Below are 27,909 nucleotides of genomic sequence, written 5' to 3' on the forward strand. Positions count from 1 at the left end.
TTTTCACGTGTGACAGCGTTGTATGACAAACGTTAAGTCGCATGAATTGAGCCGTACGTCTGTGCGGAGTCTGCGGACTGAAACCTCATGTGTCCAAAACTGACTTCAGGTTTCAAATAGCAAAAGTAGCGGATCTACAAGCTCAAAACGCACCGCTTCGTGGTGTGTTTCGAGCTTGCAGATCTGCTACTTTTGAAGCTTGTGCGACGCAGTAGTGTGATCCAGTAGGGCATTAATTTACGAAAACACACACAAAAAAAGTCAAAATATAGAGAAGAGGTTTCTGACTGACAGCAACAATTAGTAATGTATGGACTCGAACCACTCGACTCTCCTGCCATCCAGTGTTGCATGTTTGCATCCCAGTCATAATGACATTATTTCTCACACATTTGGGTTCATAGCGATAAAGGTCTTCTTCAAAGCCATTGTTTGTCTGCCTTTGGTCTTCCCACGAGCCTTCAGGGAGAATCCTCCTTTTGCGCAGCAGTGCAGTGTTCCTGTGTGCGCGTGCGTGCAGGTGTGTGTCGTGTGTTCAAGCTTCAAAGAGGACAAAAAAAGAAAAAGAAAAGAGTGTGTCAGAGTGCTGCAAATCCTGAGAATTCCTTTTCTCGAAGTGGATCTCAAAACGGGCTCCAAGGACCCACAAGGTTCCTTCAGGGAGTTTCCTAATGTGGCCCTTACATGTCTGTACCAACCAAATGGACTGCAAGGGGTCCATTTGGTTATATTTGTAATGTTTTATCATTTCGAGGTGGGCCTTGAAATAGGAAACAGTTCGAGAACCACTGGCTCTGTCGGTAATCGCAAGCGAAGGACGTCGATGGTTCTTCCCTCCTTCGCTGGGGTTTAATAAGTGCTTCTGTGCAAAAAACAGCGTTCATAGCGTCGCTTAGCGGAGTTGTTGTCGAGTCTCTCTGCTCTGAGCGCGGGTGGTGGGAGGGTGTTATCTGGGCGACACGGGCGAGGAGGGCGAGGCGAAGAAGGCGGGGCTGCGAGGCGACTGGAGGCCGAGGGTGGAGTGGGAGGAGGGGGAGACGGGGGAGGTGGTCCTGCGGGGGCTGCCGACGGCACTCAGGTCTCCGTTGTGCAGCTTCCAGATGAGCTCCTCGTTCTCCCGGGACAGGCGCTTGTTGACCTGGGCCTCCTTGTGCAGGGACTCCTGCAGAACCTCGTGCTCCGAGGACAGCTGTCTGTGAAGTGACAAGCGCGACAACAAGGACGTCAACGCAACGTTAGATATATGGGCATCGTTTGGTGGTTGTTGGTTTTATTGACAAGATTTTGTTATCGTCACTGTCGGGCAGGAAACCTCTTAAAGGACAACTTTGTTTTTTTTACAACAAGGGTTATTTTAGATTGTAATTAGAGAAAAGAAAAAGTGTTTTCATTTGCTTCGTTCTATTGTTTTTTCGCGTTTACCGTGCTAGCAGTTTCTTTATTGCTATTTACAATAACACTTCTAGCCCCCATAAGTCACATCCAACCATGAAAGGTTGCATTGTATCTTGGGAATGGGCTTATTCTGTGTAAAATGACATATTTAGCCACTACACATGCCCCCAACCACTGAAATAAGAATCTCTAAAACAATAGAAAGAAGTAAATGAAATCATTTTAACACTCATATTTTATATTCTTTGATTACAATCTAAAATATGAACCCTTGTTGTAAAAAACTAAAGTTGTCCTTTAATTCCATATTAAAAATGTTTCGTGTTTTTTCATAAATCAATGCCCTACTTGATCTACCTACTATGAGGATAAATATAACGATGTCCTAAGAATTATTTCCATTCTTATTTCCATTGTTCTAACGAGAACCAAACACTTTTGGTGCCAACCCAGAGTTTGTAATAGGCCTTGCCAAGCCCGAGTTTCCCCGAGTTGGCCGTTTTTGGAAACGGCCAACTATCCCTACTCTCACTCTTTACTTCCAACTTCCAGTTTCGGCATGAAAGCAGTTCCATTGTGGAGCAAATGATCCCTTTCCAACACTCTTCATTCTGTCCTGTAGTGTTAATTTTATTTTGGTCACCTGAAAAGTTTGTTTTATTGACAGTTGATTTAGTTGACAAAAATTTATTTAGGCAGGCCTTGATGGCATCAAAAGCATGAAAAAGGCAGTCTGCGGCCATTTTTCTTCCTAACTTTAGTCGACGAAATTAACACCGGTATCAAGGTTGTTGTTCCACTCTGTAGCACTATCCTATGCCTCGCGAAATACTACATCCGGCGACTTCTGGCGCCCATTGAATTGAATTCACCCTGGCTGCAGAAACATGAATATATCTCGCCTTCTTTTCCCATATCGCGTGTTAGGTCAAAACGGGCTGTTTTCTATGGACCATAACTTACACGGATCATCGCGGTTGCATTTTTTCTTCTCCGTGTGAAAGAAAATACTTTCGGTGGTCGTGAATTGGAACCCTTGTGCACACAAAGCCGAAAAACAGGTAAACACAAGGAAAAAGCCATGGCAGCAATCTACATTAATTATGGCCAAACTATGGCAGTCAAAGTCTTAAAAGATCAGTGTACTATACGGTACCTTGTGATAGCGGTGTGTCGGTCCATGCGGGCCTTCATCTCTTCATTCTCCTGGACCACTCTCTTCAGACACTCCTCCAACTTCTGGCTTTTCTCTGTCTGGGGTAAAAAAAAGTAAAGCAAGAATTACAATAAGCTTACAATAAGCGATAAGAATTACGCCCCACAAGCCTTGAAAACTAAGCTCCAAACAGCCCAAAACAAACTAATTAGGGTCCTGCTTAACCTTCCCTATCAGACTCACCTCACCACCACTCACCAGTTAAGAGTGGGTGGCTCAGAGTAGATGACAGAGTACAGCAACTTGCAATGGGCCTGGTATACAAAATACACTACACCACTAAGATACCCATGTACCTGGCAAAATACTTTATAAACGTTAAGGACGTCCACAATTACAACACCAGAGGCAGCGCCACAGATCACGTTCAACCCAAAGTCAACTCAAGCAAAGGGTCAAACTCGTTCTTCTGCTATACAACCAAAATGTGGAACGCCCTACCGAAGGCCCTAAAGGAGTGTGGTTCCCTCGCATCCTTTAAAATTGCCCTGAAAAACCACTTACAGGCGGCAGCCATTCGCAAATGGCAATAACAAAACTAGCCCCGCCTCCCCTGACCCTCCTTTGTATTTACCTACTGTATATATTGTTTGCACTGTTTATTTTATTTACTTTTTTTTTTACTATATCTACTGCATAGTACTGTGTTCCGTCATTCAATGTTATATGAGATACTTCAATGGTTTCCTATGGAAATAAGCTTAGTTTTTTCTAGGATCTTCTTTTAGTTGACCTTGTACCAGTGAACTGTACCGTCATGAAACTGTACCTTTTTCTATGCAAACTTCTAATGAAGTCTTCAATCAATCAATCAATACTAATGGACCCAGGGTTAGGGTCCATTTTTACACTCTCAGAGTTATGGTGGTCTTTGAAATTAGAAAATGTTTAGAATCATCGTTTCTGTAAAAGTAATAGCAGATGGGTCGGGAAGTCTACATATAACAGTTCTGATGGTGTGATAAAACCGGTTCCAAATGTGATGGTTCCCGGTTCCTCAATGTTGGCTCTGGTTACTCCGTGTTCCGGATCTCAAACCCCACGTGCGATTAAATCGGTATTTCCTCCTTATTTGAAGAAGCATTTAAAAGTAAAGAAACAGTCCAAGCTTCGTCATGGTCTCACCAGCTTGTCCATCTGCAGCACCTTGTTCTCCTGCAGGTGGAGCTTCTGAGTCTTCATGTCCAGGACCACTTTGAGGCTCTCCAGCTCCTGCTGCAGATACAACACACGTGGGTCCGTCTGCAATGGGACACAGAAACACACAGAACATCACACACGTTGCCAAGATGAGGGGTTAATCGCTACCTTTTTTTTAAAATAACCCAAAAGTAGGGATGTCCCGATAGCCGATACCACTTTTTTGCTGACCAAGTACAAGTACGAGTACTTAATTTGAGTACTTGCCGATACCGAATACCGATACTGTAAGTTAAGTTTCTGTACAAGTGCTTAAATAGTGTGTGGCGCTCCAAAATAAAATGCTTTAAATAATTATATTGTCATGCCTCGAGTGAGAGAAGGTAAAGACACTGTTCATTAGTTGAACTAACACACACAAAACGGAGTCAGAGTCTGAGACTTTTGATATGTTGTTACCAACCACAACCTGTTCATAGATTCCATATAGTTTCATTGTTTGACAGCACAATCATCAGTGTATTTTGGATTCATGTAAATTTGTGTTTTCAGATATTTAACCACTTGAACCGTCAATATTTAATAAACTTGACCTTTCACTCTTTACTTAGTCTGCTACTTTTCCCCTCTATACCAAAGCTATTTGCCAAAAATATATCTACAAGCTCACGCCTCTCAGCGCGAGGCGTTGTGAGCTTGTAGATCTGCTATTTTTGGCTAAAGTTCTCTGAATATGGACGCTAGGGTTCAAGTGGTTAATATAAAAAAAGGAGGAAAAAAAGTTTCTATCACACAAAGATTTGGAGGACCCCCTGTAGTAACTCTGAGGACCCCCTTGGGGTCCCGGACCCCCTGTTGAAGACCCCTGATCTAGAATATATGAACGTTTCAAGAAATATATGCAAGAGTCAAGAATACGAAATATTCTAATTTTCTGAGATTGATCTGTACAAAGTTAAAACCAAGCAGCGCAGCAGGTGCTCCGAGCCTTTTTTATTAGACAGGTCTGTTATTGAGCCCGGCGGTCATTATCCAGAAATAACATCGACCAATGAGGATCAAGCATTCATTCAACCGAGCCGTGTAATAAACTAGAATATCACATGATCAGCGAACCACAAGACCTCTGGAGTGACAGAGTGGTGTTACAGTGTCAGTTGTCAAACTATGATAAAGCACAAACTATGTATAATATCTTCACCAGTTTTCACTATGAACTGTGAAGTTTGGTAAACATGCACGGTTCATGCTCTGCCATGCTGTGTAGTACTGGTGTCTTTTTATCTTTTCCATTTAATCAAAGCAACAAGAAGCATGGTTTAAAATGAGGTTGTAAACTAGTCCCAAGCATTAGGAGGAGCACACACTATTTATAGCAGCAATGGCTTGGCAGAGTGCTTGGCAGTAATGTGAGGGACTCATCTTAATTGTCTAGTAGTGTGTTATGATTGAGCAGCATTGTGGGAAAATTACACTACTAGTAGTGTGTTATGATTGAGCAGCATTGTGGGAAAATTACACTACATAAGTGGACCGAGAGAGAGTGGTCAGGAGTGTAAAGACATCCACAAACAGCTTAGACGAGGTTTTACATTTTAAAATACTGTGTACTGTATAACTGGATTGAAAAAGAAAAAACACTTTCAATCCAAGTGCTCCTGAAACATTTTCATGTCAAGGACCAGCAGATGTATTTGGCCATGGACCCCCAATGGAAAAGGTGTGTTGCCAGGGACCACCTTATCATTCGAAAATAGCACATCGACAAGCTCGCTACGCAACACGTGAGCTTGAACATTTCCGCAAAGGACACATGTAGGACACACTTGATGTGTCCTCGCTGCCTGTGAACGATTTGAGTATTGGGATTTTACTGAGAGTGTGTGTGTGTGTGTGTGTGTGTGTGTGTGTGTGTGTGTGTGTGTGTGGCGCTACCTGTTGGTTCTCAGCTTCTCGTCGTTTCTCCTCCTCTATGCTCAGCTTCTCGGAGAGATCGTCGTTCTCCTCTGACAGCTCCTGGATCCGCCTCTGGAGAGATGGACAACATAATACAAAAATCAACTAATGGCACTTATTCGTAATAATCGTTTCCGCGTTGAAAAATGTTTCTTACAACACAGTGACGTGTTGTAAGCTTGTAGATCAGACTTTTCCACCATTTACATTTCTTATAAAATTATTAAATGTGTCAGTAATATCTGCCCTGCGCCGTTTGTGATTATGAAGCAAAAAAAATAATACATAAAAGTAAGACATTTTAATTGTACTCATGTGTCAATGTTCAATGCCAAAACAAGTTAATTTGTTAATCACAATTATTTGTGTGATAATTAATCGTCAACTTAAATTTGTGACATGACATGACAGCCCTAACACTACACGATGTGTGTTATACACATCGCAAAAGGAACATCCTGGACTGGCTACAGATAATGGTGTGTTTTGGGCTTGTTTGAAGGCAAGAACAGTGAAGCTTACAGATAAAGTGTCTTCTGCCTCCTTCCGTGTTTTGTCCAACGCCTGCAGCTCCTCGAGGTGACCTGTCCTGAGCGCTGGAGAGAACAAAGATGTACAGTATGAGAGACCAAACACCTTAACACATCGGTGGAAAACACAAGTCGAAAATAGACGACCCCTGTGTTAAAAGATTTTTTTTTTGTGAAATAAATATTAGAGGCCCGTTTCTGGCAGCGTTTTCTTCAAAAGACAACTTGAAGCTCGCAGCTCTCAGAGTGACTCCCAAATGCACCATTTCCAAAGTATTTATGAATATCCCATTTAGTGGGGGAGCCAATCGAGCAGATTCTGTTGGTCGTAATTTTGGAATGTTAATTTTTGGAGACATGCATATCTTGATTCTTGGGGTTCTCAGAATGTCAAAAAAACATGTCTCCAATTTTTCTTTTTGGGTTTAGCTTGTGTAATTAGCATAATTAGCCAATTAATTGCCAAAAACAGTAAATGGCAATAACTTTGCTTCTAGGTAACTTATAAAGGTGATTTAAGAGTCTAAGTCCATGTTTGCGAGGTTCAGAAATTCATCGGTTACCATTGTGAAGTCATACAACCTTTCCTAGTTAGCATAATTAGCATAAATGATGCAAAAACGAGGCAAAAATAAGCAAATAGCTGCATTTCTTTAGTTTTAGTCAACTTTGAAAGCTTCTCACAAACTCTAAGATGTATGTTTACAAATCATCAATTACCACAAGTAAACTTAATGTTTGGGAGCATAAATCGGTGTGCAGACTTTTATTGTTCTACTTGTATGCACTGCTTTAATGTAGCACCCAGCCAACTGTGGCTTTAGATAGCCTTTTGGCTGCTTTGCGGTCACCTTGCTTACAAGTTATCAATTATCATCATCCTAAAAATAAATCATGCAACCCTTTGTCTGTGTAATAATTATGTAATAATCACACCGAAACCAGAAATAGCTATATTTCTTTGCTTTAAGTTAATTAATAAAGATAATCTTACAGACAGTGTAAGTCTGTTTGCATGTCTAGAAAATATTCTCTTTCCATAACTAGGATATCTAACCTTTCCTTATTAGCTTAATTTGCATATATATTGTAACGACCCTGCAAGAGATCGGGCCGTAACTCGCCATGCCAAGCGAGCTGCTTGCCTTGTCTGCTGAGTGGGGGGCTGGGGTTCGCTTCCCGGTTTGGAAGCGAACTGCCTCACTCAGTCTGCAAAACGTTACATTAGTGTCAGACGGGCGGGTCCGTGGAGCATGCCTTTGCGTGAGGGACGTGAGGGACTCGGCCGTGGGCAGTGAAGTGATATAAAATAAAGAACAATACGAGAAATGGTCACAGAATTATCTGATTGTTTATTCTCAGAAAGTTCTGTAAACACATTTAAATAGAAGGGTCTCCATCTTCGTCGTTGTCATCATCAATCCCCAACAGATGTGCCTTGCTTACATTACAACACACCTATTCATCTGCCCCACACATGCACATCTCAGAGCAGTTAAAATGTTGAGATCGACAAGAACAATGTGACATGCACTGGGATTTTTTGCAGCCACATTTGATCAGTTGGGTAATGGTGGCTGGAGCTGGGGGATCATGTGTTGTGACTAGCAGCAGTTGATCTCTATCCATATTCAGTTGCTGGTGGTATCTGTGGGTTATGTACGTGGTCCTGACTCCTCATACCATACCATTGCCTGGTAATAGGCCCAGGCAATGGCTTGATGTAATGCTCCTTGTGTAGGTTGCAGCTTCTCGGCTTCTAATTGTTTCTTTGTGAATAACCTCCACCTGAGCTCACCAACATCCACAAGATTTGTACCGGGCTCGTACAGCTGGCAAACAAATGCTTCAATCTTGTTTTCTGCGTCAGAACTGAGCTTTTTTTTAGTACCTAGAGTAGCAAATGCAAGCCATCATGGATCAAGAGATGTTCCCACTTCCCAGTGGGCTGACCACTTCATAGCAACACTGGACAGGAAGACCAAAGAACATAGTGAGACCCATGTAGTATTTGACCGCCATGACATTGCATCTTCACTGAGGGAGGCCACATGTAAGCGATGCCAGGGTGGCAAGCCCCCTACCACTTATCATGTGGAAGACAACACACCGATAGGGAAGGTGTCAGAAAAACTGTCAGGTATCCTCACCAAAGATGAGCTGACTGTCAATCTGGCTAAGAAAGCCCTCCAACACTTCCAGGGGAAACCCAACATTTTCATAATCACGTCAAGGCAACATGTCCACTCAAACTCTATCAATGTAAAACATCTCCACAGGAAGAGGCTGACACAAGGATAATCCTGCACAGCCTGCTGTGTGTGGGTTACCATCAGCTGTACAAGGACACATATTTCATCACCGGTGTGGGGAACAAAAAACGTATCATCTCACTGGAGCCAGTAGTGCACTGCAGGGTAAAACAAGGACTTCAGCCTTACCAGGGTTACATGCCATTTCTGGAGCTGACCAGCCAGGCCATTTTGCTGGCAAAGGTAACCTGTTGGCAAGCCCTACACCTGTGTGTGTGGAGGTGGTATCTGCATTTGCTACTCTAGGTACTGCAAACAAGCTCAGTTCTGACACAGAAAAAAAGATTGAAGCATTTGTTTGCCAGCTACAAATACAATCCCGGTACAAATCTTGTGGATGTTGGTGAGCTCAGGTGGAGGTTATTCACAAAGAAACAATTAGAAGCCGAGAAGCTGCAACCTACACAAGGAGCATTACATCAAGCCATTGCCCGTGCCTATTACCAGGCATTTGTATGGTATGAGGAGTCAGGACCACGTACACCCACAGATACCACCAGCAACTGAATATGGATGGGAGGCTGAGGGAAATTAACTGGTGCTAGTCACAACACATGATCCCCCAGCTCCAGCCACCATTACCCAACTGAAATCCCAGTGCATGTCACATTGTTCTTGTCGATCTCAAACGTGTAACTGTTCAGATATGCATGTGTGGGGCAGATGAATAGGTGTGTTGTAATGTAAGCAAGGCACATCTGTTGGGGATTGATGATGATGACAACAAAGATGGAGACCCTTCTATTTAAATGTGTTTACAAAAAATTCTGTAAATATTAGAATAAACAATCAATCTGTGACCATTTCTCATATTGTTCTTTATTTTATATGAGGGAGATATATATATAGGCCTATATTGTAACGTTTTGCACACTGAGTGAGGCAGTTTGCTCCCAAACCAGGAAGCGAACCCAAGCCCCCCACTCAGCAGACAAGGCAAGCAACCCGCAACGCCATGAGAGCTAGCTCGCTTGGCATGGCGAGTTACGGCCCGATCTCTTGCAGGGTCGTTACAATATATATGCAAATTACGCTAATAATGAAAGGTTAGATATCCTAGTTATGGAAAGAGAATATTTTCTAGACATGCAAACAGACTTACACTGTCTGTAAGATTATCTTTATTAATTAACTTAAAGCAAAGAAATATAGCTATTTCTCGTTTGGGTGTGATTATTACATAATTATTACACAGACAAAGGGTTACATGATTTATTTATAGGATGATGATAATTGATGACTTGTAAACATACATCTTAGAGTTTGTGAGAAGCTTTCAAAGTTGACTAAAACTTAAAAAATGCAGCAATTTACCTATTTTCACCCGTTTTTGAATAATGTATGCTAATTATGATAATTAGGAAAGGTTGTATGACTTCACAATGGTAACAGATGAATTTCTGGACCTCACAAACATGGACTTAGACTCTTAGATCACCTTTATAAGTTACCTAGAAGCAAAGTTATTGCCATTTCCTGTTTTGGGCAATGAATTGGCTAATTATGCTAATTACACATGCTAAACCCCCAAATAAAAATTGGAGACATGTTTTTTTGGCATTCTGAGAACCCCAAGAATCAAGATATACATGTCTCCAAAAATTAACATTCCAAAATTACGGAAATTGATAGGCTCCTCTACTAATTAGAAGAAGCGAAGCAATTGTAGAATCTAAATCATTTAGGCTAGTGGTTCTAAAACATTTACATTTCAAAGTACCATCAGAACTCAGTGTATAAATGGAACCAAATAGACCCAAATGTACACAATTTGGATGAGGAACCCTACTTTGAGAACCACAGATTTAGACAAAAGAGGAAGCGATGTAGCCCGGGCTGGCCTAGCAGTCCGGGCACCTAAACTCCCAATTGCAGCCTGACAGTGCATTGGGGGTTCGAGTCGCGTTCCAGACGAACTTTGCTGTCACTCTCTCCCTTGTTTCCTGTATGTATCCACTTTATCAATAAAAGGCAAAAAGCCCCCAAAAACATATTAAAATCACACCCGTGTGAACTGAGCGGTGGTTTACCCCCCCCCCCCCCCCCTTCCCCCCTGTGTGTGTGTGTGTGTGTGTGCGTGTGTGTGTGTGTGCCTGGTCTGGCCTGGCCTGAACAACAGCGCCCCTCCCTTAACATGTGTGGTCATAAAAGGTACTGCAGGCCTGCAGGCTACATACAGACACACACACACGCACACACGCACACACACACGGCCACGTATAGGAGACGGTGTAACCACCGCTCAAAAAGAAAATAAACCAGTAAGACTCCCTAATCGGAAGATAAGCGACCGTCAGGTCGCATACACAAACTTTAGAAGGCAATGGTAGCCAATCAGGAGGGAATATGGGAAATGGGACAGATCCAAGTTGATGACATGACTTTAGAGTACCGCTTTGCGTGATTTTAGGGAGCAGTGTCCAAACATGTGTTTTGCAAGAATCGGCCTCATGGTGGCACTAGAAGAGTGCCATGTGAGAAATGAGGGCTGGAGGTTGTGGTTTGGCAGCCAAGGGGTATGTGTGACAGACTGACAGCTGGTGGAGGTTATAAATAAATAAAAAGGAGGCGATATGAATAGTCAAGGTGCAGCATGAATGCATGGTACAGATGTTACCTTCTAGAGTGTCCTCAAACTGATGCTGGACTGTTCGCAGATGCTCTGAATGACGAACCTCCACTTCCCGTTGCATAGCGTCATTGTTGGCTTTCAGCTCCGTCATCTTTAAAGAAGAATGAGAATGACAACATAATGCCATAATGCAAGAATGACATGACACTAATGCCACAGTGCTTCTCTGTAATGTTTCAGGATTGATTTCCTAAGGCACACAAAATACACAATACATTTCCAGTCAGAGTGGTGAGTCAAGTGTTTTCAGGCAGAGCAGGTCGTCTGTCGGGAGGAAATCTCATTATGTACATTTCAGAATTCAAAAATAGCCGATTCACAAGCTTGTAGATCTGCTACTTTTGATACTTTTGTGTGACGCTGTAGTGTGATCAAGTAGGACATTGATTTACAAAAATAAATAAATAAAAAGTATGGAGATAGGAGGTTTCTGGCCGACAGCAACGAGGTCCACTAATGATCATGGACCTAAGTGCTGCATCAAACAATGACTCGGCATGACTAACCCTGGAACCCGGATTACGGTAAACATGGCACTCACGTCAGTGTCACTACAGTCACTGGGTGGAGTGGCAATACCATGATTCATATACAGCAGTGACTATCAACCTTAATACCCTTATCTTTGATGCAGTAATGGTCTTTTTTAAAGTTATTAGATGGTCACTTTACTGTCATGTGGTTCAGAACCACAGGTTGAGATCAAGTACAGTATATTATACTGTAATTACCGTTTAAACATTCTATATCTTGTCTGATTAGTTGTTGATCCAACATCACCTTACCATTTATCCATCATCATTATTCTTTACCTACAGCTGTGAGCTTCTTCAAGGTATTCATTGGTTACTGAATATGGTTTGTAATGCTTGATTTGTGCTCAGTTTTGCACCAAAAAAAGCGATGCAAGCCATTTTCAGCACGCAACTTAAGTCTAAATCAACTGAATGACGGGATCAGTTGTAATCCTTGGTAAATAAAATAGCCAAGAGGGCCTGTTAACAAAATGTACACCCAGGCAACACATAACCAGTAACCACAAATAAGCAGAACAAGCCTTTCTCAAACCCAAAGCACTAAAGGGCTTTAAAAGCCAGCATGTTTTGTAAGCAAACAGACAAAATAAATGCAGTTATTTCCCTTCAGTGGAGTGGCAGATATTTTGTCTTCCCACACAGGAAGAATGGGGTTTGAATCCAGAATGAAAAGGTTCCACACACAGAACCATATATGAAGTGAGCTATGGAATCAGACAGAGCTGGCTCCGTTTGCCTGGGATTCTAGCTACTTTTAAGCACTGCATTGTTCTCGTTGCTCCGATATTTACTCTGCTGTTTGATAAAGTCTATGTCTATAGTCTGTGTTTGGTTTCATGCTTGAAAGAAAACCACTAAAGTGCCACTCCAGACCAATGCTGCAGGGTCCTATCCCATCAGAAAAGGTACTCCAAATATGTAAAATACATTTCTGGTACCTGCGTCTTTTTGCCATTTAGTGTCGAATAACATGTTATTGTGAAAAATAACTATGGAATAGTAAAAAGGATAAAATAACCTTTTAAAAAGTTACATATTTTAACCCATTAAAACCAGCAAATAACAGTATCCGTGTCTTTTTAGCGGTGGCTATTTAAAAATAGCAGATCTACCAGCTCACTCTGCTGCAAGCTTGTACATTTTTTTTAACATTTTGGAAAAAACTTGGAAGCATTTGAAAAACGAATTTATATATTTTTCTTACACAAATCTTCTCTTCTGGTTGTCCCTGGCACAACACATTAGTGTCAACAAAAGGTTTGAGAACCACTGGTACAGAAGGCAACTGCGGTATCTCTGGACAACTACCTGCTGTTCCATGAGGTTCTGGAGCTTCTGGGCCTCCTCCTGGTGGGCCAGCTGAACCCGGTCCCATTCCTGCTGGTACTCCACCTTCAGCCGGTTCTCCACCTGAGCCAGCTCCTCCCGGTGCTGCTCTGCAAGCGTCTGCAGCATCTCCTCCACACGCCTCCTCATCTCCTCCGTCTCCTGCTCCACACGCTGGCATGACTGCACCGAAGACACTGCAGGGACACCACACACACACTTAGGGTTGGTACTGCATTATCGATTGGGGTTTTATCCGATACCGGCACTAAAACAGTTAGTTCCAATTGCTCCAACACGTCAGCGTTTAAAAGGCTACTGTGCATGCTCCTCCTATAATCTGAAACGCTATTGGCCAAGAGTGGGCCTCGATATTGAGGCAGACTCCTTATTCGGGGTACTTCCAGCAGTCTTCCGGGTGCTTCAAACGCCACTGAGCAACTTTCATTTTGAAATGTATAGCTGGGGGATGGGGCAGTCTGCCCTCTAGTTTTTATAGAACTCTTATGATCCCAGCAGTTGTGAGAAACATTGCATAACCACGCGTCTCCATTCCATAAAGCAGAGGACGAGCGTCTCCAATGTGAATGGTTGAAAAGAGGGAAACGAGGGAAATGCCAATGTGTTGCCCAGTGGCAGCTGGTCTTGCCCGGCAGGCTGGCAGGCAGGCTGGCACTGGTGCTGCTGATCTAAGAGAAACAGCAGCTGTGGTACAACATGTGAGTGGGTGTGGAGCGTATTACCACTCAGAGAATAGATAAGAGAGGTTCTTTATTTAGAGATGGTCCAAAGCTTTCCATGTGTCACATACAGTAAGTAGTACACCGTTTTCCAAACGGGGGGGCGGGACCCATGTTTGGGTCGCGGACCAATCTTTTATGGGTCTACGAGTAAATATCCCTTTGTGTCTTCCATTAAACATCTAGTTATAATTCTGTGCAACATGTTTTGTTACACAAAATGTGTACTACCTCCCAACCCAACAAGTCCTCACTCCTCACTCCTCACCACCCAACCCTGACCTAGACCAGAGTGGAACAGATTAGAACAGCATCAGAGGCAGAGAGAGAAGCCAGGCGGAGTCTGTCTATCAGATTTGGCGTGCACACCAACGGAGCCCGGCATTCCTCAGCCATGTGTAACAGCGAGGCTGGTCACAGTCTCTCTCCCTCTCACACACACATACACACACACACACACGTCATGTCAGAATGTTAAGATTCAATCTCCTTTAAAGCTAAACCTGGATTTATTTTTGCTCTACTACAGCCGTGGATCAAAACAAAACATTGCAGAGAGCCTGTTAACATGCGGCTGTGAGCTGTGAACTAATAATAATAATAAATCACATATTTTGGCGGTGGCCCCAAACACACAATGCTGGAAGGAAGGCTATAATTAGAAGCTGTGGGTGAACTTCGTGACATCACTGATATGAGCAGGGAGGAACGCGAACGCGTTCTGAGATTGTAGATCTGCCATTTTCTGAGCATAAGTTCTCAGCCTGCTCAGGTTCACGGCCCACATGAAAAAGTGTTCGTGGCCCACCCATCTGACCGCCCGAATGGCATAGTATCACAATGAAAACCGAAATTATTCATGTCATATTATCATTGGCGTTCGAGTGACGCACTGGGCACCACTGCGGAGGTGAGGTCGTGGGTTCGAGTCCGCCACGGTGCGTCTACACAAACACGATTAGACCGTGTTCGGGGGAGGGAAGCCGAGGCAAGCCGAGGCAGGGAGGATGATATTTGTCCCTGAACGTACTCCTACGGGCTGGGGGCTCCACCTGGCAGCGGGGAGTGTTGGGCGGGAGGAGTAGGATGAAGGCTCTACGTCCTCCCGGTGGGGGCTCCTCACTGGCAGGTGAGTCGGTAATGACAACCCACAAAGTGTGCGGGGAGGAATCGATTGGAACAACGACTAAATTGGAGAGAAAAAGGGGGTATAAGGGGGTATTTTTTTTTAAGTAAAAATAAAATGTTGTATCATTAAAATCTTTGTTTTACCAATTAGTTGGGGGGCCCACTTGCGGGGACTGAGCATTGGTTCGACCTCAGGTTAGCATTTCACCAGGTTAACATTCACCAGCGTTGGCAGGTTAGCATTTCACGAGGTTAACAGTCACCAGCCTTGGCAGGTTAGCATTTCACCAGGTTAGCATTCACCAGTGTTAGTTTTACTGAGGTTAGGGTTAAAGTTAGGTTTAGGTTGTCGGGAAAAATGACATGGCACCCCACTTGCAACATCCTGACGGCACACCAGCGGGCTCCAGCCCACAGGTTGAGAACCAGTGAGTTGAGCAACAAAGAGAGGCTGGTAAAGTGCTAAACAGACTCGTAACCTTGGTAAAGAAGAGTTTCCTCGTGGACCTCCTGACCTTGCTGTTCAACATGCACAAACAATACGAGGGTCCATTTGAGGTCATTGAGGCTCCTGGAATGCCGAGACGTCTGACGTTTCAGGGGTCTTAAGAGCCGTCATGTGTTTTTAAGTCCCGAGGTCATGGGTTTGGGGAGGGGCTGCCACAGCTAGGGGTTTAAGTACGGTCTATTATTATACATCCTAAAATGTACATACATGAAGTGTAATTATATACACATGTATTAGACATGATGTGTAATTATATACTGTACACATGTATTAGACACGAAGTGTAATTATATACTCATGGATACGTAGTGAGTGCATTGGGGGGTATTGGGGTGCGTCAGTCTCAGGTGGTTTGGTATTCTATCACTGGAGCCCTTCCATAAAACACATGTATGGACAGACGGACGGGATAATAAACCTCGAAATAATCTGATATTTTTGGCTTAAGTTCTCCTCAGAACAGGGATGCTAACAGGGATTGATGTAAAAGACCCCTGTTCTTGACACACAGACTCAGGAGCCTGTGTGTGTTGTCTGTCTGTCCTCACTCTTCTAAGATGAGGACACAGAAGCAAGCAGCCTGTAAATCTAATTAACTGACAGGAAAAATAAAAAAGGGCCAAATGAAGAAGTTCTGTTGTACAAAACAACATTTCTCTCGGTTAGACTCTTGGTCTTGTTTTCATACAGTACTGTACATTCAATTGAATTCCTTTTAAATACAAACACACATGGCCATTGGCCAATAAAGGATTCTTCTATTGTTTACAAAATATATATTTTAAACAATAGAACTGCAACATGACTGACAGCAATGTAATTCTTTTTAGTGTGGTATATTTTCAGCGTTTTACAACCAAGCACAGGAAATTAAGTGTTAACCACTTAAACCCTCTATTCTTAGTAAAAACAGACCTGAGTTACAACTGCACTTGGACCATAGGGATGTGTATGATGTGGAAGTGAGGAAGCTAGTGAAGGGAATTGGCATTTTTATGCCATACGTCCAGGGAAACCTTTCACACTGTGGCCAGAAGTTTTTGGATGTGTGCTTCATAGAGGCCAGTCACCATACAGGTCTCTCACATGGTCCCCCAGGTCATAAAACATGTTTGGCACTATCCAGCAAACCGCTGGACCGATGGGTGTCCAACTTTGCGTGAAAACACCCAGTAGGCCAAGGATGAAGTCTTGTTGTGGCGGTATTGGCTGCTTTACACTTCGGCCTACTGCATTTAAATCTTTAACCGTAGTTCGTACCAAAAGGGGGAAACGATAATCCCCCTGGATTTGTTCCTTGAATAATGAACCAACTACTTTTGCTGTCAAAACTCACACAAATCTGTAAACATTGTTCATTTATATAATTTAACCAAACTAGACCTTACCCGTTCGAAGATATGTGCTCCAAAATATGTCAAACGCACCCGGTGAAAGTGTGTGAGAGAGAGAGAGAGAGAGAGAGAGAGAGAGAAACATTCCTAACTGTGAGAGAAAGGGGTGTGTGTGTGGGGCTACAGATCCCATGGCCTGGAGGAACGGACCGTAACCCTGGCAACAGACAGCAGAGTTCAACAGAAGTGGTTAAGAAAACGCTAATTTAAACTGCTTTAATTTGGGAGAAATGAAATTCGGGCTCCGTCAGTGTTGGTATAATGCTAATGGCCAATACCATGTGAACGTTGGGATCAGTTGCTGAAGCGAGTGAATAGATAAACGTAGATAAGCGTGAGCGTTAGAGCGTTAGCGCTAGAGCGTTAGAGCGTGAGTTTGCTCCTTTATTAGTAGGATGTGTTTATTAGTAAATGAAAAACCTTTATGGAAATACTTTATATAACCAACTTTTGTCTGCTATAAAAAGGACAGCAACATGCCGTTTTCCTCTGTGATTTAGTTTGAATCCTAATGAACCAGTCCTACAGTATGCTACGCCTGCCCGTTTCTGGCTCTTTCAGACAGACGGAACTCTTTGCCAAGTGGACAATTAGGAGAAAGACAAATATCACAGATTGGCACTAAGTGCAGTCTATTTGTGTGTGTGTGACTGTGTGTGAGACTGTGTGAGACTGTGTGTGTGTGTGTGTGTGTGTGTGTGTGTGTGTGTGTGTGTGTGTGTGTGTGTGTGTGTGTGTGTGTGTGTGTGTGTGTGTGTGTGTGTGTGTAAACAGTGACTGAGGTGACCTGACTCACCCAGCTCTCCTCGTAGGGTCTCCAGCTCCTGGGACTGCTCCCTGCGCTGCCTCACAGCCTCATCACGCTGGAACACACACAGACAGGGGTTTGTATTACTATACTTGTTAGGACATCAACATTTTAGGACAACTGTTTATGAAAGCCATTTTAAAATGTCCGGGCCGTTTTTATACGCATAAAGCTGAAAACAGACGATCTACAGTACAAGCCTTACTCTGCCTAGTTAACATCCGTTTCAACCACAAAACCACAATTTCTCTTGTGGTGAGGACCAGGAAAATGGCCCTCCCAATGTCCATTTCTCAAATGCTACTATACTTAATGCTACACACACACATACACACAGAGCTCGGATGTTTGTGCGGTTCAGTTGAACTTCACCTTCACTGGAACATGGCAACAGGCTTGGCTGTCATCTACAACAGAATATCAACGTAGCCACGACAAATCACCTTTCAAATAAATGTAATTAGAATGACAATAACATCCATCACTACATGACAGCTCCCTCCGTCCTCCTGCTCTCTGGCGAATACAGTTTCCCCAACAGGACATTGTATCGGACAGCTGAAATCTATTTCCAATAAGCAGAGACAGACAGCCTCTGTCAGACTCTTCCCAGAAATAACCTCACTGTGTCTAAGAAAATAAACAGTCATTTACTCTATGTCTTTAGCATGTCGTTTTCAGTCTCATCACCTGTCCATCTTAAATAGACCCTCTACAATAAGTTCATCTTTCCTTCCTCTGTTCCAGTCAGCCCATGTCTCCTACTTCAGTCACACCAGATTCATCTAAACACCAAACTACACGTCTGCATGCATATAATCCACACATTGGAATCCATAATCCACACACCATTACACAAAGAGTAATGGATAAAAACAGCCTGCCAAAAGACCACTTAAAACAATTCCTTAAGCGATAACTACACTTAAGAAATACTGCTGGTGCTGCTGCCCTGCGTGTTGGAAACGGGAACGGAGGAGAACCCGGACAGTTTTACCCTGTGTCCGGCAGCAGCGCAGGGGGCAGGAAGGCACTCTCGGCTGCATGAGCAGCCCATGGTCCAGCCTCCGCCTGGGGGCTCAGGGTGCCGGGAGTTTCCTCCTCCTCCAGGCTACGGAGGGACCCGGTACCTCCTCCACACACACACACACACACACACACACACACCCCTCCTCTAGACTGCTCCCACTGCATCTGAGGCTCCATCGGCAGTGCCAAGCGAGAGAGAGAGCAGAGCCCAGCGCTTTACCGTAGTGCCTCTAAAAGAGGGGGCAGCCAGGAATGCTGCGGTAGTGTGCTTAATAAAAGGACAGCCCCCCGCCTCCCCCCACTCAGTGTTTGAGCTGAGAGGCAGCTGCTAAACGAAGGGGGATAAATAACGTGGGAGCAAACTGATGGGAGTGCAGTCAGTGATCCTCGGTCCCTGGGGACCAGACGGAGATGGTTCATTACCACGATCGACCCCATCCTCCCAAACCTGCACTAAACCTTTCCTTTACAATCTCAAACTCCTGCATAGTACCGTGTTCTATCTGTTTGTCATTCAGTGTTAAATGAGATACATAAAGGTTTCCTGTGTAAATAAGCCGAAAAGCTTACTAGGATCTCCTTCTAGTTGACCGTGTAGCAGTGAACTGTACCGTCATGAAACTGTACCTTTTCCTATGCAAAATTCTAATAGTCTTCAATTAATCAAACATACATGTATTAGAAAACACGGCCGCATAATACTTTGAATGATGTTTTTTTTTTAAACAAGATTAGATAGGATTGCTCTAACATAACAAACATTCAAGGAAAATACAACGTTCAGCATCAAACAGTATAAAACTATCATGAATATCGAATCCAAAACAGCCAAATAATAATAATCAGTTAAAATCCATTTATACAATGATCAAATTCAATTTAAAAACAGCAGCCAAAAAGGTACAGTGGCAGTGAAAGATCAAGTAACTGTGTAGAAAAATAGACTATAGCTTATCAATTCAATAATAATCTATAATAGGACCATCATTAACGACCCCGTAAACGGCAAATACATGGATGGTTGGTACATAGTACGATATAAAATAGATCACCACATCTGCAAACAAAACAGACAGCCATCTTTCTCTTTCTCATGCAGGTCAACTCTAATAATACTAATATTCTGATGAAAAGTCTCTGTTTGTACAGTATGTGAGCAGAGTACCGTCTGTGCTCCCAATGGCCTACTGGTTAACCTCTTAAAACCCTTTATTTATACTGTGGCGTGTGACGAATAGTGAATATATCAGATCTACAGGCCCACAAGAGCTGATACTTTTGCCATCGTTGAAAATCCTAGACAGATTTCACCTCATGATGCCAGGGTTGAAGTGGTTAATTATGTCTCAAAGTGTATTAAGCATAACCTCACTCAATGGATAGATGAAAATAATAATGCATTATCAATGAACCAACAGCCATACAGCTCTCCATGGCATCCCTTCAAAAGTCAATAGTCAAAGCAATCCCTCGCTCTCTTACAGGCCACACGTTTGTACTGTAATTCTCTGTCAATTAACTGGGTATCTCATTTCTTAGTCCGGGCCGAAAGCAATTCTGATACAGTGGTTGTGAGGAATCTCAGGTCTCATGCGGAGGGAATATTAGTCTCCCTGATGCACAGCGAACATGATCTCACATCAGGTGTAGGATGACTCTCCATGGGCAGGTCAGGATCAATGCGGACGGTAATTGATCCAGATCAGCTTCCAATCGTTCTAGAAAACATTAAAGGGCTGCACGTGAAGCACAGCGTGTTTATTGCACGTTATTCTGTCTGTGAGGGATAATTTAAAAAGAATGCACGACATAGATGCAAGAGATTTGCATATTGCCTCTACACTTTGTAGAGGAGAATGCATGGCCTCATTCAAACAGCAGTGTCTGGCTGAGGTTCAGAACAAGAGGGGTCGTTTGGGGGAAAAAATAGGGGGTGGCAAAAATAAGTTAACACTTAAGCTCCGTTTACAAAATAGGGAGAATTGTGGTTCTAACAAGCTCACAACCAGTTGCTAGATCCATATTTTCCCTATTTTGTGCAGGGGGAAAAAAGAGAAAATGGCCATCCTTTGCCCAACATAGGGATGCCATGGTTGAAAGTGGTTAATAAATGCATGGTGGCAGACAGGAGAACTCATGTCTACAGTACAACCATGTGCCACCTGATGTCACACGTAGATGAGCGGAAGTGGATTGATGGACAGCATTGAACCGAGTCATCTGAAGTTGGGGAAACTATGCATAATTATAAAACTGAATTTGAGGTCAAATATGAACACGTTGGAACACTGTGGGCGTGGCGGTTGCCATCCCCTGAAACCCCCTTCAGAACCAGCCTGGTCCAGGCGTTCAGAACCACATTGAGTATAGCAGGGTTCCCCAATTAGTTTTCCCCAAGGGCCGAATTATGTCTAGGGTACCAAGCCGAGGGCCACAACATTGCAGGGGACGACGGTGGCGTTCCCACTACCCCAAGCGACAGTTCAGATATCGTTGTTGTCGGGTGAAAATCTTGTGTGTCCAAAACCGTTCGTTTTGCATTTACGGTATCATTTTAAAAATGATTCAAACTAGTGAAAACAGCAGATCTACAAGCACACAACGCCTCGCGGTGCGAGGCGTTGTGTGCTTGTAGATCTGCTGTTTTCACTACTTTTGTGCGACGGCCTTGACGGCTTTACTTTGCTAAAGAACGTACAAATTTAGAGATACGAGGTTTCCACACGACAATGATGATATACTAGTGTTGTTGCTGCTCTTATACCACCATTATTACTGGGGTTGGTGGGGGCCAGACAGTAGCCCCCCGCGGGCCGTAAATGGCCCGCGGGCCGCCTATTGGGGAACCCTGGAGTATAGGGTTGGTCAATTTACCGATTCCTATAGGGGGTTCCAAATGGACAGGTCTGTAACTCAGAGTACAAATGGAACCAAATAAAAACATCGAGAACCATTGGTATTGTAATAGCAGACGTGAAGTCCACGCACAAACCGATTTGGAACAGATTCCAGTTCCTTGGTGTTGGATCAGGTTCACTACGGTTTGGGATCCAAACCCTTATCAGGTCAACAGCGGGGACATTCTCACACACCAATGACAAGCTCCAGGCCCCCCTATTCCTGGTCTAGTGAGGGCCTACCACATTCCACTACACCATGTATACTCCCAACAACACAACACCTACTGTACTAACACCACAACAGATTTATACACACCGACCAACACAATGCAAGAGTATACACCTACAAACACCACAACATCCACACTAACACCACAACTACTGTCCTAACACCACACTAACAACCCTATGCTATAGCAAAGCTATTCATACTGTACAAAAAAGCTCTGACTGAGGCACATGCATGTGAATTTTGAATCACGATCAATTTATGACCAAGTAGTTTTGCATATAATTCCCATGCCGGACATATTTTTTAATCACCTCCATCTAACCATTTAACTAAGGATAACCAGTCAACCATCAGTGACTGGAAGTGAGTAAAGGGTCCGAACACACTCTTGTTGTTTGCAGAAATGTATGTCCTAATTATTACAATTTATTAGAATCCTCTAAATTGCAATTATTTGAGATAATCGCAATTATTTGGCATAATCGATTCTGTTGAAAATGGACAGTATTGGTGTCATATTGCTGCCTTGAGTTTACAGTATTTTAACCAATTAATCCCCATTCTTAGTCCAGAGGTTCTATAATAGTCCCCCTATCTTTTCCCCTCTAAACATTCTTCGCCAATTCAACAAAAATAGCTGATCTAGAGGCTCACAGAGCTTGTAGGGCTATTTTCATTGAACATTCGCCCCCCAGAAAAGGGACGTCAGGGTTCCAAGTGGTTCCAATCTTTGTTCCGTGCTGGCGTTGCGTTTTGCAGTACAGTACAACACTGTCTTACAACACAGTCTGCACTTTGCTCCAGAAATCACTTAGCACTTGCATCATTCTGATGTCCGAATGCATGGAATGTGCAATCAGGTTGCAAAAGGCAGCACAGTTCTAGACGTCCAAAATGGGTTCCTAAGCCTTTTCAGCTGGAGACCCAAAAGGTGACAAAAAGGATTCTCACCTGGCCTAAACTTAAATAAATAAATAACAGTGAAAACATGCAAATGAGCTTGTATTATTTTTATATTTTTTATAAAGATTTAGTTGTGGGTCTTAAACATGGGTCCTTATGTTTGGGTCTGGTGATTATGGACAGTTTTTCAACCATTTACAAACAATAACTGAACCTATATGTATTCATGCATGTGGTGGTGATGCCATCTCGTATTGGCATCATGTTGCCCGGGTCCTGTCTGGTGTGTGTCAGGAGACGAGTGATGTCAGATAAGTTCCACTGGTCTCTGGGTGGGGGGTTGGGGTGGCTGGCAGACATGACGTCCACCCCAGAACCACTGTAGCACACCACTCCCAGTCTGACAGAGGAGACACGTTTTAAAGATAATGGTTAACTGGGCTCTTGCTACTTTTATTTTAGAGTGAAGGTCTCTTTCCACCTTGGTGGATGTGTTCCGTTAGCCGAGCACCCACAGCAAAGGAATTGATTGATTGAATACTTTAACAGTTTGCTAAACGTGCAGTTATACAATAGTGCTACAAGACAGGGGACTGTTTTCTTAATCCCGCTCCCGTTGGATTTCTCACCATGCCCGCCATGATTTCAGTTAATTTCTGACCTGGCACTCCCTCCCGCAAAACAAAAAATGAAATGCCATTTAGCCTGCAATATTTACATTGAGATCCAAAAACCGTGCCAACAACATTTGCGTTGTGACCAACTACAAGGAGAACACAAAAAGCCCTGAGGGATCGTTTCCATTGGGGTCCTGTGTATTGAGGGGGGGGGGGGGATCATTTCTTTTGCCACGCTAGAAGACTTGTCTAGGTCCAGAATGGGTGCTCTTTTATGGTGGTTTTGAAGGAGGGTAGGGAACCCCACTTTTATGCTGGTTTCATCATTTCCACATTTATTTGTGGTATAACAGCAGAACTAATTCATCCCCATGTTTGTGCCGAATCTGAGGGGGAATGAGATCAGTGGAGCTCCCTCTGGTGGTCTGCGCAGCGCAGGCAAACAGAGGACCTGCTCCAGTTTTAGAGGACACGTTTCTTCTGAATTTTTAACACAACAGGCTATTTAGCAGTGTCACTTCTACAGAGATCTTTTATTTTTGGAAAATGAAAGATATTATATACGGTGAGAAGTACTGATATAATCTAAACAGCTACAGTTTGTCCCATGATGAAACCCGGCTAAAATCGATAGTCTATTTTAATGTCCAGACAACAACCAAATTGTGAAAACATCCCACAGGGACCATTGTCAGATGAACAGGGGGGGGGGGGGTTTACATTCAACCCTATGAAAAATTACCAAAAGAAGGTGGCAACCACATAGTGGCCACTTTTAGAAGTTGCTGATAAGAGCTACCGCCAGTGTCTACCACCAGTGTCTACCACCAGTGTCTGTCACCAGTGTCTGTCCTCTGCTGGCAAACAGAACAGCATATTAAACCTATTATGACCAAATGTAATTGTATTCACAATAGTTCCTATATTCTAAAGGCAGGCCTATTAATATTAATATGGGCCTCTTAAGTCTGACATCATTTTGTAGGCGGAGGAGAACTTCTGGTGCCAAGAGGCAACAGCGACCGTGAATCTTTTTACTATAAGCTAATCTTTCTTCTCTTTCTTGTTGACAGGAAAGTGGTAGAATTATACTTTAGTCGTTATTTTTGTCTCAGATCTGTTGAAATAGCGAGGGACACAACACTGGCCATATGGACCATAAATCTGCTTGGGGGTCCGACTCCAAAATGATGTCACGGCTTAAGAAGCCCATAGTAATAAGTGAGTTGGGTCCAGCAGCGTGTGAGTTGGTGACAGCCAGCAGCCAGCACCCGCCTGGCGGTAGGTAGGGGTGTCAGAAACCTTTAGTTTAAAACTTTGTTTTCAATAAATGGACCAGTTCCACAGAGGTCCATAATGTCTATTCCAGTCAATCGCATGGCCTCACCACACCCCCTTTTTTCCTCCTCAATTTCGCAAGAAAAAGCAGAGTTTCTTTTTTCTACATAAGCGGTTGATGTGAACCATTTGAGTGGCTTTTTTTTATGGTGTGGCCAAAGGCCATCATGTAGGACAAATATAACGTAAGTGGTTAAAGGGATTTGTGTGGTTACGGTTCAGTTTAAAGTGATCCCTGACTAATACGACAAATATGCCTTAATACATTATAATTGTCCTCTATAACTACAATGTAAATTAAAAACACCTTAATTATTTTATTTCTTTCTAGAAATAGCTAATCTTTCACTCAACAGGGGAAATGCCCGTCGCAAGTTGAAGTCATAAATGTCATGTGTGATCTATCCCTATGGAATTTATGGCATGCATGTGCAAATAAAAACAAACTTAATACTTCATATGGTCAATATGAGCATCAACTCAATATTTCAAATGTGTTTTTTGCACATGCATGCCATAAATTCCATAGGGTTAGATCACACATGACATTTATGACATCATCAACTTGCGACAGGCATTTCTCCTGTTGAGAGAAAGATTAGCTATTTCTTGAAGAAATAAAATATTGAAGGCGTTTTTAATTTTACATTGTAGTTATAGAGGACAATTATAATGTATTAAGGCATATTTGTCGTATTAGTCAGTGGTGGGAAAAGTACTCAAATGTTTTAAGTAAAAGTATCAATACTGCAATGTAGAAATACTCTTAACAAGTACTGTCAAGTCCAGATCAAAAAATGTACTTGTGTAAAAGTACAAACGTATTGGTATCAAATCTACTTAAAGCACCAAAAGCAGAAAGTACTGATTGTGCAGAATGTCCCATTTCATGAGTGCTCCAGTGTATTACATTTATAAAATCTTTTCAAAATAGCAGATCTACAAGCTCACAATGCGACATCGGCTATTTTCAAATGGACAAAATAGGAACGAAGTGATTCATGTACGTTTTGTATACTCTAAAGATCTACAAAGTAACTAAATTAGTAACCAAGTTGTCCAATAATAGTGTAGCAAAAGTATACTATTTTCCTTTGAGATGTAGTGGAGTAGAAGTAAAAGTACGAAAAGAAAACTGAAAATACCTAAAAATACCTCAACATTAGTTACTTTCCACCACTGCATTAGGTCATGTTTTCTCCTCTTCAGCGGCTTATGAGTAAACAACATAACTAATATGATTAGGGATAACTCGATTCCATCATATTACGCTATGAGCCTTTGGTTGCAAAGATGAGTAACCAAGACAAGCACAGGAGTGGAACACAGTTGTGTGGTTTGGTTGCTGATGTGATAAGCCTGGTTTTCACAACGCTCCCTTCAGGGTGTGCGTTTCCTGGATCACGGCATCACAAACAGATCCAAAGCAGCAAGCATCGATAAAGCTTTACGATGCTCTGCACATTCAACCTACTACCTGAGAAACGTATAGGAACCATTCGAGGTTCAAAGTGATGTTTCACTTTCAAGCATGTTTGGGTCATTTTAACACCTACTCAGTTTGTGTGTCACCCCATACAGGTTTTAAGTTGATTCGGTATTTAGATGTTTGATATTCATTTTTTCTGACAATTTAAAATGTAGGCATCTGGCTTAATCCAGAGCAATTAACACTTTCCAAGCCACGGGGAGCCACTTAATATTAAAACCGTTTTATACCGGACATCTGAGCAAGGAGTCTCAGCCAGACCGTAATTTACCGTACTGGGTCATTAAAAACGAAATAAATGATTTTTCTCCGAAAATCGGCGATCGTCTAACCTTCCCTAGTCACCGCTCGTCCATCGATAGCGCATGGCTCCTCTGACATGAAGCGGAAGTGACGTCAGGTCCTTTCCCTGCAATAGCTTCCCAGCTCCCATTATGGTGTAGACGTTAGCATTAGTATAGCTGGAGTGCTAAGGGCTAAGTTAGCGAAAATGCTCACATCGACTGAAGAGTCATACTTGGATTATTTGAGCCCACATTTACGTGAACGGATCGCGCACGCGAAACGCACGGGGAGAAGATGCCTCGGCCGAAACCGCCACTCTAAGCCAATGCAGATGGAGGAATTTCGCTGGGGACTGTGGTGAGTATACAACAGGGATCGCGTGATGGTTATGGGGGATGAAGACTACGTGATATAGCGCTGATGGTCTTGTAAAATGAATGTAGTTCAGATCATAATATAATAATAGAAATTTCACAGCTAATCTACCAACAAGCCATTCTATTTCGGCTGGCGAAGTGTTAATAAGTTAGGAGAGCACAAGGCAATAAATACATCAATAGATCAACATCAATACATCAAATGCATAGAAATAGTAATCCAAGAAAAACATAGTAGTCCAAGCACCTATTCAGTAAAAACTATACAAAAGCAAAAACAAACACAGCTACCTCACAAATTAGGACAATATCAGTCACCAGAACAGAGGACGGGCATTTTCAATGAATCTCTCATGGTTAAATTGAGGAGTTTGTCTGAATACTGAATCCGTCAAACTTACTGGGCTGAAACACAAAAGCCAGAGTAGGTGTTAAAATGACCTCAAACATGTTTGAATGTGAAATATCCCTTTAAGTGCAACCAGGTAAAACCAATCCAATGTCAGTACCTAGTAGTGAAACTACTGTGCCAGAACAGTAATAGCCTATCTATTAAAAGACAGTGTCTTACCTCAGCCAGGGTTTTCTGCAGGACCACCACCAGAGCCTCACATTGGACCTGCTGCACCCGGCGTTGCTGCTGGGCCTGGCGCTGGGTGTCCGCTGCAGGTCCCAGGCCCACCGCGGCCCCATGACTCCCAGTCGCCGGAGGCTGCTGCTGCTGCTGCTGGCGGAGCGGCTGCTGGGGACCGGCGGCCTTGTTGGGTCTGTTGTTCTTGTCAACTGCAAAAGAACACGCGTTCACGGTTACTACATCAGCATACTTCAGCATCACCACTCCTCCGTCCATGATCGATGATGACCTCTGGTTCGATACCGGGGCCCCGTACGCTCCGGTCAGCGAGACGTTTTTTTTTTTACATCGGGCGTTTGCTCGGTCGGCATGTGCTCAACCACGTAGATTATGACTCAGACCTGCTCCGGACCGTCGGCGTAATGACATTAGTTCCTTAATTTTCCATCTCCTGTTTGTTGTGTGGACGGACAAGACAGCGCTGTGGTGTATTCTAGCGAGGCCGTGCCACAGCGGTTTTGATTTACAGTAGCTGTATAAATGC

General features: G+C 43.1%; 1 protein-coding gene and 1 long non-coding RNA gene across 2 annotated transcripts in view; both read right to left on the reverse strand.

The window, feature by feature from the left end:
* Positions 1 to 27,909, reverse strand: part of LOC308301613 — a 418,458-nt gene that overhangs the window by 345,814 nt on the left and 44,735 nt on the right. The window lies entirely within an intron of this gene.
* mtus1a (microtubule associated tumor suppressor 1a) lies at positions 947 to 27,641 on the reverse strand (the record flags this gene model as incomplete). Its single annotated transcript, XM_080746046.1, has 9 exons — positions 947 to 1,193; positions 2,552 to 2,649; positions 3,737 to 3,853; positions 5,687 to 5,779; positions 6,230 to 6,303; positions 11,167 to 11,272; positions 13,026 to 13,240; positions 17,610 to 17,676; positions 27,363 to 27,641. The coding sequence occupies 9 exons, from the start codon at positions 27,639 to 27,641 to the stop codon at positions 947 to 949; spliced, it is 1,296 nt and encodes a 431-aa protein (XP_080602172.1).

Source organism: Nannobrachium achirus (genome assembly GCF_963921795.1).
Source record: "Nannobrachium achirus genome assembly, chromosome: 17".
NCBI lineage: Eukaryota > Metazoa > Chordata > Actinopteri > Myctophiformes > Myctophidae > Nannobrachium > Nannobrachium achirus.